Source organism: Lissotriton helveticus, chromosome 5_1 (assembly GCF_964261635.1).
Source record: "Lissotriton helveticus chromosome 5_1, aLisHel1.1, whole genome shotgun sequence".
Taxonomy (NCBI): domain Eukaryota; kingdom Metazoa; phylum Chordata; class Amphibia; order Caudata; family Salamandridae; genus Lissotriton; species Lissotriton helveticus.
In genome coordinates, this window is record NC_136065.1 from 492,817,245 (window position 1) to 492,832,240 (window position 14,996).

At 42.0% G+C, this 14,996-nt stretch overlaps 1 protein-coding gene across 1 annotated transcript in view; it reads left to right on the forward strand.

The window, feature by feature from the left end:
• The window catches only part of LOC144754689 (protein-arginine deiminase type-2-like), a 641,882-nt gene that overhangs the window by 315,861 nt on the left and 311,025 nt on the right, over nt 1-14,996 (forward strand). The window contains exon 7 of the mRNA XM_078642812.1: nt 8,278-8,441. Within this exon, the coding sequence (XP_078498938.1) occupies nt 8,278-8,441 (164 nt within the window). The remainder of the gene's footprint in view (nt 1-8,277; nt 8,442-14,996) is intronic.

Sequence of the window (14,996 nt, forward strand, 5' to 3'; positions counted from 1 at the left end):
CTAAATTATATTCTATCTAATTGGCAAGGATCGATAATCACACCGATCTTCAAGGGAGGAGACCGAACAAGTCCGTCAAACTATAGGCTAATTGCCCTACTAGACATAGAAGCAAAATACTATGTCTCACTTATCCGGGAAGATCTGAGGGAATGGTCAAACAACCTTAACCTGTTTCCTGTTAACTAAACAGGTTTCAAGAAAGGTATTGGGGCGATACCTAGCTCTGTCGTTAATAGAAAACAAATGCAAGCTGAGGAAACAACAACTGTGCCTTTGCTTTATAGATTTAAAAGCAGTATATGGAAAAAAGTGAGCGACTGGAAAATCCCCAAGAGAATTTTAAGAGGAATACCGCAATTCTATTCCCAATCATGGATAAGAATGAAGTTGGGAGATGGCTCTAGACTATCCAGAAAGCTGATCCCAAACAAACGCCCAAAACAAAGTTGCATATTGGCGCTGCACCTTTTTAACCTATTTAGGTCTGACCTGGAAAAAAGGCTTGATCAGATTAACTCTCATCCCCCTCAATTGGGAAAGCTTCCATTATCACCTCTCTCGTACGCGGAGGATGTGGTTCTAATGAGCCTAACCAAGAGAGCTCTTAAGGAAATTATGGAATATATCTCATTCAATAAACTAGAAATTAACACATTAAAAACCAAAACTATTCTCAACAGTAATCATCGAAGAACTAAGCAGAATATATGACTTGAAGGCCACCAGATAGAGGAAGTAATAAGCTATAAATATCTGGGGTTCTACATGGACAATAGACAAAACCATCTAGCGCAAAAAAAGCTACATGTCTCAGAGAATCAGAGCACTAACATTTGCCTTTAGGACTCTGGCAAAACAAAACTGAAGGAGCCGTCCTATAAACCTCTGCTCGCAGTGATGTCAATCATAATGCTTCCATTTATACCGTATGGCAGTATTGCCCTATACGGCAAAGACTCTGATCTTCTAAACAAATTACTAGTCTCGACCTATAAGAAAGTCTTCTAGATACATCAATCCGCTTCACCAGCCCAGGTACAACTTGAATTTGGCCTGTTAAAAGAAACAATAGGGAGAATGTATGCAACATTAAAGCTCGGGTATCGACTTGACCAGAACACGGAAAACTCCCCACTTAATAATGCCCCTTTGGACAGAACTGGAGGAGGATAGAAAAATCACCATACAACCAATATCTTTATACATCTCTACTAACTACTTGCATGGCTGAGTTGTGGAACAAAAATCTCCTGTATCTGTCCTATAAGCAAACAATAAACAAAACAGCAAAATTTCATTCTTTGCTAGTTGATAAAAACATCTTTAATTTGAGATTGGGCGCCTGGATGGTGATCAGTAAATACAAGTCCCCTTGCACCGGCACCGTACCCTAGTATTACATTCTCAATATATTTAAAGAGACATTTGATGGCCATACGCTTTGGGAAACTCCAGTCGACAGCGGACCAGCCATCCTGGGTATTCAAAGGGCCTATATCATGCCGACTCTGCGGTAGCAACAAAGAGGATTACATTCATATAATTTGCATATGCCCCAAACTTTACACAGCTCAAGTCATTTTACTTAGAAAAGCTCTAAACCTTAGAGGATTAGGGACCTTCAGAGCTGCTATAATAACAGGACTGGACCCCTCCGATCCTCAAATGAACTCTAAATTGATTACATGTCTTAATTCGTATGATCAGGCCCGTAAAATTGAAATATAAACTTGAGTTAGAAGGTGGAAATCTTGAATCCTCAAACAACACACAAGAAACTTAAAACTCTTAGACTGAAAAACAGGCCAACAAATTGAACTTTTAACGGCATTGCTGATAGCGGAAACCTTACGATATATAGCTAGAAATTAACTGTTCAGATTTTAAATTTATCGACGCAATAAGCATATCATTTCTTGCAACAAATTGAGAGTGATTAGCCAAAAATGTTTTAAAAAATATTTATTTGCAACAAACTGATCATGTAAATAATGTTTTAAAAATTGGCATATTTACTAATTCCTTTTAGGTGAAATTTTGTTAAGGTTTTAATTAACTAAACAATACATTTACCTACTATCACTTCACATAATTTAGTAAAGCTCTTTTGCACTTTATATGTTATTACAGTATACAGGATTTAAAGGCACATCAATGATAAACTTTACGAAATTCAATCATAACAACCTTGTATAGCACCTACTTTTCTTGTCAATGTCAGTGAATATATGACGTTACAACACAAACAATTACAACGCATGCTTTTACAACACATTTTTTACATCACAACTACCATTACATCGCATGATGTTACAATGCATGCCAACACAACGCATTTTTAAAAACTACCATTACAACGCATTCCATTACAACGCACACCATTACAACACACACAATTACAACGCATAATACTTTTAGGGTAACAGTAGGGTAAGTGTTGGATAGTGTAGGGGTAAAAATTACTATTCCTACTCCAGTGAGTGCAACAGTAGGGTAAGTGTTGGATAGTGTAGGAGTAAACATTACTTTTCGAACTCCAGTGAGTGCAACAGTAAGGAAAGTGTTGGATAGTGTAGGGGTAAAAATTACTATTCCCATCTACCCCAAAACTCATACCCACCTTAAAACTAAAATATCTCCATTACTTACCTTATAATGCGTTATAATGGCATGCCTTGTAATGGTATGCCTTGTAATAGCATGCGTTGTAGTGACATGCATTGTAATGGCATGCGCGGTATTGGCATGTGATGTAAAGGCTGTTGCATAGCAACAGTTGCATTGTAAAAGCTGTGTGATGTAATGACTGCGTTGTAATGGATGTTTCCCATGTCAGTGCTCATGTTTGTACATTCTAATATTTCTATCCACTTTCTAACACATGAAGCATTTTATTCTCACATAGACGTTTTCGGTGTTGTCATTTATTTATCACGTTTATCTAAGCATAAGAACACATGTCACTAAAATGTCAGATTTCACATTTACTTTGTTAACTGTTATGTGTTATTAGAAAACTACTTCTAACATTCTGCATTCTTTTACAATGCAGTATCTAAATCAGAACTTCATTGCGTGTAGTTTTGAAAGGTGAAGCCTAAACACTGGTGGTCGTTTTCATATAAAATTGTGTCACACACCATTTCCGCGTAAAATTGTCATGAGTAGATGGAAGGTAACACTTCTGCTCTATCAGGTACAACTTGATCTCTTCCACTATCCAAAGAAGCCCATAGAATATGGTTTTGGGCCATTAAGAAAAATATGCAGTTGACAGCTAAACATGTTTCAGGAGTGGACAATGCATTGCCAGACGCCCTAAGCTGAACATACAAAGAATACCATGTGTGGTAACTGCATCAGTTCCAGTTGAACACTGCAGAAAACAAAACTGGTATCTGTTTGTGACTCATCAGAAGACGAAATGTTGTTACTATGCCAGCAGGCATGCTCTACTGGGTTCATGGGAGAAGTGCGTTTTGGAAATGCTGATTAGAGATCTTTACCTCCTACCCCCTCTTTCCCTAATTGCAAAAATCCTATACAAAATAAAAAAAGAATTCTGGTAATACTGAAGTGCTCTATGATGGTCAAAGCAGTGTTGCTTCACAGAGCCTCTTGTTCTATCAGAGCAACCAAGGATACCAGTTCCATCTCAATTTCCTCTGCCCCAAACACACATCCTTCCATACCTTCTCCAATTATCCTCCTCAGGTCTGCATCAGTGAAAGTCCACTTGACGGCTAGCTCATGATGCAGAAGGACACAAGACCAATCTTCTCTCTGATTAAACAGGACTGTAGGGGAATTCTTTAAAGGGCTCTTTACAGTTTTTCTGCTGGTGAAACAACCACAAATTCCTCTGGAAACTAAAAGCTGTGCTTTGTCAACTAATGAAAGTGCTTTTGAACCAATATATCCAGCAGACATAAACTTTCCATCCTGGAAACTTGCTCTTCTACTGGCCTTAACATCTGCAAGACTAGTACTTGAAATTCAGTACTATATATTAAGGGAACCTTACCCGAATTCCATGACAAAAGAGTCAATTTAAGCAACTAATTCAAATTAAATACCTAAACTACCATCAGATTTAGATGAATGTATAATCCTTAAACCTTTCTTCAAAGATCCGAGCACTGCAGCAGAAAGGGTGCTTCATACACTGGATGTCAGACATTGTCTGAAGTTTCATATAGGCAGAACAAGCAAATTCAGAAATTCTGTTCAGCTACTTATAGCTTACAGTGCTCTCTCAAAAAAAGTATAGCTTGCTGGGTGTCTGCTGCCATTAAATACTTCGACAATATAGCTTGCCATCCTTTCCAAGCAAGGGTTTCAGTGCACTCAATGATGAGTGTGTCAACATCAACAGCTTTGTTAACGGTGGTATCATTAGCGGCCATTTGCCGTGCAGCAATGTGGAAGAAACAGGCACACATTTACTATGCATTATTGCTTGCATTATTGCTTGGAGTCGACAGTGCAGAGAAATGCTGCAGTTGGACAAGCAGTTCTACACCACCATTTTCAATAAGGTTAATGTAGTAATCTGTAATGTTTATCTCTCATTTGATGTGCAATGTTACTTTAAGATTGTACCAGTGTTTCTTGGTTACTTTAAAATGTACAATGGTCATTCTTGGGATAGTGTCTGTTGGAGCCAGATGATTACTATGCTGGCTCTATATCCATGTAATCTTAAATAAACATCTCAAGACAACTTAAGGCTTCCAGCTCAATTACTACATTTTATTGGCGACGGAGTTGATTACATGGATGAACCTGCATGTCTTACCACAACTTTATTGTACAAGTTGTGATTTTTCAAAGGAAGACATTCAAGACTCTTCACTTCGTATATTTTCTGCAACTGCTGCAATTTTTTGTTTTATCATTATTGATGTTTTACCGTGCCTCTACTTTCAAGAAAGAAGCGTTTTCATCAAACCAAAGAAAGCAGCGTTTTCATCAAACCCATGGTAGGATTGTTTTGATTTATATCTGACTTATACTAATTGATCCTACGATTGCTTGGTGTATTGTCGCTTCACATCTTTTCATCAAAGCGCTTTTTGAAGATAAAGGGCACATTTCTATAATCTACAGAAGAACTTCCTTTGATGCATTTTTTGAAAGGTATCCACATTAACTTGTTGTCAACTGTCTTTACCTGTGACGTTCGTTTTCACTCGGCTACGCAACTCCATTCTTCCTTGCTTGTGTTCCGTGAAGTCCTCTACAAGCAGTCCCACAAGCTACAGTACTCTTATTACCATTGGCTGCTGCTGAACGTCAACTCAATTCTCATTGGTTCCCTGTTACTGTTGTCATCGTTGTTCTAGCAAAGCCATTGGCTCCTGGAATTTACGTCACCACCTCCTTTGTTTTCGATCTCCTACGTGTATCCTAGCAACTGATACACGCTGTGTTTCTCACTCTTCCGAGAATAGAAAAGAAGCGTGTAAAAGCGTATCCTGATTCACATTGTGTTTTTCTTCACTGACACGCACAGTCATTCGACATTTGAAAGAAGTATTTGGAAAGAAGCGTGTAAAAGAGTATCCTGGTTCACATTGTGTTTTTCTTCGCTGACACGCACAGCCATTCGACATGTGACAGAAGTACTTACGCACTGTTTTAATTTCCTTTCATCATCTTATCTTCAAACATACTGCGTGTTCCTCACTGATACGCACAGCAATTTCTGTACGTCTTCGTATCATATTTAAAAGAAGCATATTAAAAGAAGTTCTATTTGACTACAATTATTTTTGCTCTTCGCTGATACACACAGCTATTCATATTTAAATCACATTTCAACGCTGATGCATACAGCTCAGTTGTGTGTCAAGGGATACTAGCAATTTATCGCTGATACACATAGCCTTTTAAGTTGGTTTGAATTTTAGTAAATACCTAGTGTTACTGAAAACTTTATGCAGTGTGTAATGTGTGTTAATTTATATCTTAATTTGTCATGTTTAAGAATGTTTGGTAATTTATAATTTATCAGACATTTGTACTTTTGGGAAATTACCATTATTATTTGTATTTATTTTTGTTCATTCTTATATAGTATGTGCACTTTACAATCTGTTAATCCGCCACCATCTTCCCTTGACAGTCCTGGTGAACCTACTATAAGGTGGGAAGTATGGCATGATGCCTTTGAAACATATCTTGGGGCAATAGGAGCAGCTAGATTTGCTGCAGTGACAGATTGACAGATTACACTTGACAGATTACTACAGTGAGCCTTCTTTAAAGTACTTACTCACCATCTGCATGCATTTGTATTATGTAATATAACTGCTTGGTATTCTGATAAAGAACAAAAGTTACTTATTTGTAACTATAGTTCTCCAGAAGTGGAATCTTTCATAGAATCACATGCGACCAACCCCCCTCCCTATCAGAGGCTCATCTAATTCTACTATTCCTTCACTCGAGCGCTACAGGAAATCTGAAGGATAGTGGACTCTCAAGGTGTGGTCTTCAGGCTGATTGTTGTTGATTTTGAAGTTGCTTTTTTTTAAATGATGGGACTAGGCTAATAAACAGTCTTTGTTTCAGCTTTAGCATCACTTTAACATAGAACTGCTATTAAGATGTTACTGTGAGAGTCCCGGCTAAATGACGTGGTTGGTTCAATCATGCGAATCTTAGAAAGATGCCAATTCTGAGAACTACGATTACAGGTAAGTAACTTTTTCCTTAGTGTAATTTTGTTTATTTAATATGAAAAAACGTTTAACTGTCCATTTACATCAAAGAAAACATTTTTTAAACATTTTGCACAGCTTCAATCAATCAATCCACATTTGTAAAGTGCACTCTATCACCCCAGGGGTATCTGGGTGCTAAAATATAATAAACCAAAGTAAATTAACAGTTACACTTCTGTAGTATGTTGCTACAGCTGGCTTCAACTGAGATAATGCTGGTTCATTGAGTGAACTTAGCTGACAATGTGGTAGGCAATTGGTGGTCTTAAGCTTATTTGCACTAAGACGATAATGATGCATGGAGAAATATACAGCCTTTGGAGCCTCATCATCCTGGCAGCAGAGCTTAACATGCTGACTTCTGGACATGATGGTACCATTGCCAGGCCTTGCACATATAGGATTGGGGGTTCTCGTTCAAATCTGTCGCCAGGTGGTACTTGTATCGCTCCCCCTCCCCATGGATAATTATCAGCAGAATCTGCCAGTCTTATGGAAAGATGCAGGTGGTTTGTGTTCTGGTTTTAATTGATTTATTCCAGAATGGTACTGAAGAGCACATATTCTTTAGCAGTGCAGTCAGCAAACTTCTCAACTCTATCTTGGCTGCGATAAAACAATCCAGAGTCCAAAGTGTGGGCCCCAGTTTCTTTAGCCAGCCCAGAGCCTGAAATATAATTACGCTCCTGTCCTCAGGGTGAGAGGCAGTCTACTGATCCCACAGGTACAACATCATCCTTGAGCTCTAATGGTCCTCTTGCAAGGGACAAGGAGAGAGTGGTGCATCCAGCAACAATGAGCTGACTGAAATCCAAAGTTATAGCAACATAATGGGGAAGGGCGCTTCATGCCAGACACAGTCACAGAGGCAAAGGGCGGGAGCGCGAGATCCTACATCTTTTAACGTGCATCAAAAAATGTTATATGAGCCATCTAGATGAGATAGAGCTAATTTGCTTGTGAAACACATCAGTCATACAAGGAGAGGTGTTGAATAGGAGTTTCCTATCCTAGGGAGCTAACAGTAAGACAAGTAATATAGATACAGCATGCAAGACGACACATCCTTTCTCATCCTATCCAACTGTCATAAGGCAAAGTGCGGTATACAGCTTTACTTGTTCAGTCTGTAGTGATGGAGGTCCTAAAGGCACCTAGTTTATGGTATAGCGAGCTATTTGCCCCATGTGGTCCTTAACACACAACACCTGTGGGAGCATAGGCCACACCTGTATATGCAATGAGATGACACCCTGCAGAGCTTACAAGAAAACAAATGCTGTAGGCACTGTGCTTTTCAGGAAGCTGTATTGCACATGGAAGAATCTACTTACACAAACCAAATATCCTCAGAAGAGAGTGACAGCTCTTGGGTTAGCTTTCTTATTTTAAGTTAACAATATGATATACCTCCATTATAATAATGCAGTACACTGATCTGAAATCTAGATATAAGAAAGGAGTCAGATTCTTGTGAAAGTGGGCTGCAGGGAACAAAGCATGCAATTTTAATTGAATTCACTGTGGTTTTTGTTTTTGTTTTTAGACAAGATGTACTCGCATGTGCTAGGCAGAACCAATCTACATTACAAACTACGGTATACTGGGATCAATGAGAAGGAATTCTTTGTGGAAGGACTTCGCTTTCCTGATGCAACATTTCCGGGACTTGTGTCGGTCAGCATCAGTCTTCTTGAGACTCTAATGGAGGTATGGAGAGACAGTGTAAAGAGGTTGAATTGATGCCATATATCTTTGAGAGGAGATAAGATCTCTCCTGATAAGGTGGGAAGAGTGTGAATATCACCAAAGTGTGATTGTATCCGGTGGAATAGCAGTGTTTGTTTATTGATTCATTCAACAGAGTCCAGTGCTTCAAGAAATTATAGTTTACAATAGTTTAAATGGTAAGTAGACTTCTGTAATGCACACCAGTGCAAATGCTTAAACATATCTGAAAGAAGGTCGATATTGGAAGTAGGATGATTAACAAGTGTTTTAATTTAAAGTTAGGTTATTCAGGTGTACAACAATGTTTCTTGATCACCCGTTCATGATCTTACTTATGTGTAGCCTTTATCCATAAAAGTCCTTAGTTCTTTTGGACTACCTTAAAGGGTACCCTGGTGTCTCTAGACATCAGTTATATATTATTTTCATTTTTGTGCAAGGTGGTTATAGACAGTGTTTTGTCTTACATTTTATTCCCCATTCATGTCACCTTCAGGACTCATGGAGCTAGGAAATTACAATATTCCATTGGTTTTTCAGTATATCCAGTATATATAGCTTTGCATGAGAAAAATGAATTGTGACATGTCATGCCATTAGTTTGTTACATATTGGTTGATCACTCTGAAAACCAAACTGGATAGCAGGTGATCGGATGGCTATGATCCTCCTCGACTCGAAAAACACATTCAATAGGATATCATGGAACTATCTATGGGAAGTCTTGGAACCAAACGGGCACGGTCCACGCTTTATAAATCCATCGCAAAAAATTGATGGACAGAATACAGAACAATGTCATGCATTCAACCCAGTACAGAGATCTGGGCCTAAATCCATCGTTGTTTTGCTGTCCATGCCATTCCAATTTGGACCCAGCCATATGAAAATCAGTCTTGACCCTGCGCCCAATGGGAACAGTCCAGCACGATCTTCCAGGCCAGGTCCTCCCTGGACTGGAAACAAGCATCCTAGGACCGTTTTCGGGCTTTCAGCGCTCATCAGCCAGGATAGCTTGACTCCAGTGGCATGGAGAGCACGGGACCCACGTCTAGGCATACCCGTCCCACTCGGGGTGACAAATGCAGAAAGAACAATTGATGGACAGAATGCAGAACAATGTCATACATTCACCCCAGTACAGAGATCTGGGCCTAAATCCATCGCTTGACGGTTCGGGTTGGACTGTGGAGAAGTGTGGCTCACTGGTTAGAGCGGCAGACCCTGATGCAGATATCAGACCAGGGTTCAAATCCCGTTGCGGCAGGGTCTTGGGCTCAATGTCCGCGGACCCGATAATTCTCGTCACGGTGCCTACTCTAATCATGGGTCCCACTCTGCAACTCTGGGCAATAGCTTGCTTAATCTCCACACCGGCCCTGATCGCTAAGGATGCTTGGCTTCACCTTGAGGTGCCCAGGAGTGGGTGCCTCACAGGAACAGGCCAGGATGGGTTCCTCAGCAGTACAGCGCGGGGACACACTGGCTAGTGTAACCAGGCACTTTACAAGCTTTACAAGCTCAGTTACTGTTCCCATGAGGCACAGGGTCAAGACTGAATTGCATAATCAGCAAAACAACTGTTTCAGGTTGTAAAGAAGCTTACAACTCCTCTCAATAGCCCTCTATCAGAGAGCAGCCAATCTTTATGTGATAGTATAGCTAGCGCATTTATGAATAAAGTCAATGGGGGCGTGGCTTGCGCGCCGCTCTGAGATGGCAGTCGGCGCTTGAGCTCCGGGGGGACAGCGGTTGCCAGGACATCTTTGGGAACCTTATCGGCATCGCTTTTCTTTCCCGAACGGCGCAAAATGTATCGGAATGTGCCAGGATTGTAAGGAGATGCATTTCTGCCACTGCGAATAGCGGGAGTCTTCCTTTCAGCTCATTTGAAGCTCTGCTCACTGCTTTTGCCGTGCGGCCGCCATTTTGTCTCCTGTGTGGCGTCGTTCGTGCATGTTACCTCAGGTGCAGTGGCGCATTCTGGGAGCCGTTGTTTTCTGCTGCAGTGAGGTGATATTTCCTGATATCTTTAATATTCACTATTCTCACTATTGACTTTGCGGTTTTTTATCCTGCTGGCAGCTATTTTTCATGATTTTCCCTGCTTGATGTGCCTCATATATTTCTTAGTGGACTTCCTGATGTTTTACATATGTTTTTTTGCCTACTATGGATTGATGTTCTGGTCAACCTGTTTACGAGGTTACTGGATGTCCGGAAGTCGATATTTTTGAATATTTGGTGACTTCTTTTTGTGGTATTTTTTCGCACCATTCGTGCTTCAGTCGCCATTTTGTGTTCTACTACTACGATCATTGCTTAACGGTGCTGATCACACATTTACTGCTAACAAGGAGCCCCTGAGTCTTGTATTACACCTGTTGAATCCTCTCTTTGCGCATATTTCTTCAGACATAGTGTTGGTGTTTTTCAACGTAGGTTGTGCTTATGGCGGACAACATGGGTGTTTCTTCTAATGCCAAGGACTCTAAAGGGGCTCTTAAGAGGTCCAAGCAGCATTCCCTTACTCCGGAATCTTCCCAGAAGGATTCTACTGCCACATTAGATGCTATTTTGTCGCGTCTCAATGCAGTCCATTGTCACATCCCCGCTGCAGGCACCATACATCCAATTACACGCTGGACACAAGGTGGGTGTAAACACTACTCTTTATTCTTTATTTCCTTTCCACGCTGTTCCCACACGTCCGTCCCCGTCCTCGTTCCCGTCCAGACTGTCCTCTTCCTGTCCCCTGACCGGATGTGGTGTCTGGTGACCTGGTCACCTCCCTCATGACCCACAGGGTCCTAGTGTCCTCTGTCCCTAGCGTCAGGTCACTACATCTCCCCCCTTGTTGCAAACAAATGTTCATGGTGCTATTCTCCTGCTCATTGTCGTCATGAAGAAAAGAAAAAGAAAGAGAGAGAGAGAGAGAGAGAGAGAGAGAGAGAGAGAGAGAGAGAGAGAGAGAGAGAGAGAGAGAGAGAGAGACAGTCTCGTCGACCCTTCTCCCCAGTCTCTGGTTCCTACTTTTTTCTACGTATTCTCATCGTTCCTTTGTACCCCTTCCTTTGTCGTCGTTTCCTGCCATCATCCTTTCTTCTGCTTTTTAGTCGTTCTCCATCTGCTCTCTTTCTGTCAGCCTCTCTTCGTGTTGATCGTTGTTCTCTGCCCTCCACTTTTCTTCTTGCTCCTCTCTTTCTACGTCCGCCCTTTGCTGTGCTTTTTTTTTCACTCATTTTTCTTTCTTCTCTTTGTTTGCTATCGGCATATCCTTTCTCTTTTTTATAAGTCATTGTTATCAGGCCCATCGTTTTAGCGGTGTTGTTGCTCATCAGGCATGGTCCAGGGGCATCACCTTTTAGAACGTGAATGTCCTCCTTCTTTATCTTGTCCTCGTACCTCAGTTCCTCTGTGAATTTTCCCAAATTCGTTACCTCTTTCTTTGCCCCCCAGGTGAACACTTTCACCTTGGACGCTCTCAGTGTCGGCTTCATTTCCATTTTCTCGTACTCAGATACACACATGACGTTGCATGTCGCACCACTGTCCAAAATAAAGTCTGCTTCGTGCGCTCCTACTCTTATCTTTGCATTGTCTGTCTTCCTTCGGCTGCTTTTGTCTGCTGGCTCTGTCTGTACTTCCGACATGTTGTATAGTCTTTGCACTTTCTCTTCTTCCTCTTCTTCGCTTGACCCTCGTGACATACTTCTCCTTTCGTTGTCGATATACCTGACGTGTCTTGTTGTCGACTCCTGTTGTTTTCCTGTTCTTTCCTTGTCGCCTCTGACTTGTGCACTATGGCACATACTGGCGTAATGATTTCTTCCACCACATCTTCGGCACGTCTGGCCAAACCCTGGGCATGCGCCTCTGTGAGGAAATCCCATTCCGCACTGGAAACATGTTCCTTCGCGCGACCTCCTTTCCTTTTGTTCCCTCCAGTCATTCCTCCCTCGGCCTGTGCGATCTCTGTTTGTCGTGAAGTGCGCGTTTTCTATTTCAACGTTTTTCCCTCTTTCCATTTCCTTGGCATGCTCCGTTGCTCTCGCCTCTGCTCTTGCCAGTGACAGGATGTTCTCCAACGACGTTGGCTCCTTGAGTATTCTTGCTCTGAATCCTGTGTCGCGACAGCCTTCTATGAGTCTTAGTCTTATTGCCTGCTCGTTATCGAATTTGTCGAACTCACAATGTGTCACCAATTTTCTCAATCTTGTCGCGAAGTCATCTAGTGTTTCGTCTGCTCGTTGACACGCAACCGTGAATGTGTATCGTTCGAAGTCAATGTTTCGTTGTGGGTCGAATTTGGCTGTTAGGCATTTTTTTAGTTGGTCATATGTTTTCGTTTCTTCAGTAGGCACCAGAAGTTCTTCGACGTCATCCCCTGCTAAGTTCAGCAGTAGCCCTTGTTTCTTCCCGTCTGCTACATCTGTATCTTCTACGTATCTTTCAAACCGTCTGATCCACTTCTCCCACCTTATTCCTGCCTGTGGCTCCGATAAGTTGAACGGTAGTGGGCTCCTGTATTGCGCGCTGGGCTTTGAGTCTGCCATTCTTTCCTTTTGCTATGCTTTCCTTGTCTCTTTGAGCCTTTTCTAGGCTTTTTCTGTCCTTTTCTTGTCTTTAATTCTTCTTCGTCTTCTGTTGTTCTCCTTGTCTCTTTTAGCCTTTTCTAGGCTTCTCTGTCCTTTGCTCTTGTGTCCCTTTGGTGTCCTCCTTTCCTTGTCCTTTTCTTGTCTTTGCTTCGTCTTTTTTTTTTGTGTTTTTTTTTTGGGTGTTCTCCTTGTCTCTTCTAGCCTTTTCTGGGCTGTCTTTGTCCTCTCCTTGTCTCTTTTAGCCTTTTCTAGGCTCTCCTTGTCTCTTTGAGCCTTTTCTAGGCTTTCCTTGTCCTTTTCTTTCCTTTTCTGCTTCTTTTTCTTCTTCGCCTGACTCTGGAATGGCCGCCCTGTTTATTCCTATGGCCTTTTTCCTTTTGTCCTATTTTTCAAAATGGCCGCTCTCTTCTCGCGAGATTTCGCTCTTGAAATCTCGCTCGCCTGACCCTGCGATGGCCCCTTCGTTTCTTCTATCTTCTCATTGGCTCTCCCCGCCTTACTCTTTAATGGCCGCCGTGATCTGTTCTTGCTCTCGCGAGATCTCCTATCTCGAGCGCGAGGACCTCGCGCTTTTGATTTCTGGCACTCGCGCTGTGCCTCGAACGCTTCTTACCGCGTTCTGCTGTGGCTCCGTTGGACGCTCTCGGGGTGGGCTCCCGTGTAGCTCCTTGCGTCTTTTTTTTTTTTTGCCGTCCTCGTCGATGTCCTGCACGCGTGGCAGTTCTTCCACCTCGTCGCCAGTTGTCACATCCCCGCTGCAGGCACCATACATCCAATTACACGCTGGACACAAGGTGGGTGTAAACACTACTCTTTATTCTTTATTTCCTTTCCACGCTGTTCCCACACGTCCGTCCCCGTCCTCGTTCCCGTCCAGACTGTCCTCTTCCTGTCCCCTGACCGGATGTGGTGTCTGGTGACCTGGTCACCTCCCTCATGACCCACAGGGTCCTAGTGTCCTCTGTCCCTAGCGTCAGGTCACTACATCCATGATATCGCACAATCTACTAAAGCTAATACTGACCTTTTACAAGTTGAGGTGGCGGCTCTCAGGAATGATTTTAAGGCATTAGGTAATAGGGTTACTTCTGCTGAAACTCGCATTAGTGGTGTGGAAGATACTACGCACCAACACTCACGGTCTCTTCAACAAATGGATTGTTCAATGGCGGCTTTGAGGAGAGACCTTACGGAGCAGGAGGATCGTAACAGGAGAAGTAACCTGCAAATTTTTGGCCTTCCTGAAGATGCAGAGAAGTCAGCTTCATCGATGATTGACTTTATCTCCCAATGGCTTCCTTCTACCTTGCAGATTTCATTTCTGAGAGACTTTGAGATTGAGAGGGCTCATCGTGTACCCTCCTTCAGGTCTAAATCTTCTACAAGCCCGAGAGCGGTAATCTTCAAGCCATTGCATCACCAACATTTTGAGCAAATTTTGGCGCATATGAGGAAGGTCCAATCTGTGACTTGGGAGGGCCATCGCATTTCTATTTCGCAAGACTTTGCGAGAGATACTGTGATTCGTAGAAAGGGTGTCCTCAATCTGCGGAAGCGTCTGTTGGACATGAACATCCCTTTTTCTTTTGCTGGCCCTTCCAAATTTCGTATCACCATCAAAGGGCCGCTACAGAATTTTTGATGAACCTGCTGATCTTTCCTCTTTTCTTGATAATCAATCTGAATCAAAGATGGATTTGTCGCCTGCTCCAGTTCCTTCTGGTTCTTGATTCTTTTTATGTTTTTTCTGTGATTTTACATCACTGTTTAGTGTTACATGTTGACTATGGCTCCCCCCCGTAGTTCTCTGTAGTTGGTCAGAAGTTTGCTGTTAATTTTTTTTTCTTCGTTTGGTTTTCCTCTCTGCGTTATATTACTGCATTGGCCTTTGTCGGCTCTTCTTCCCTGGTTGTTCTGATTGCGTTTCATTCATCCA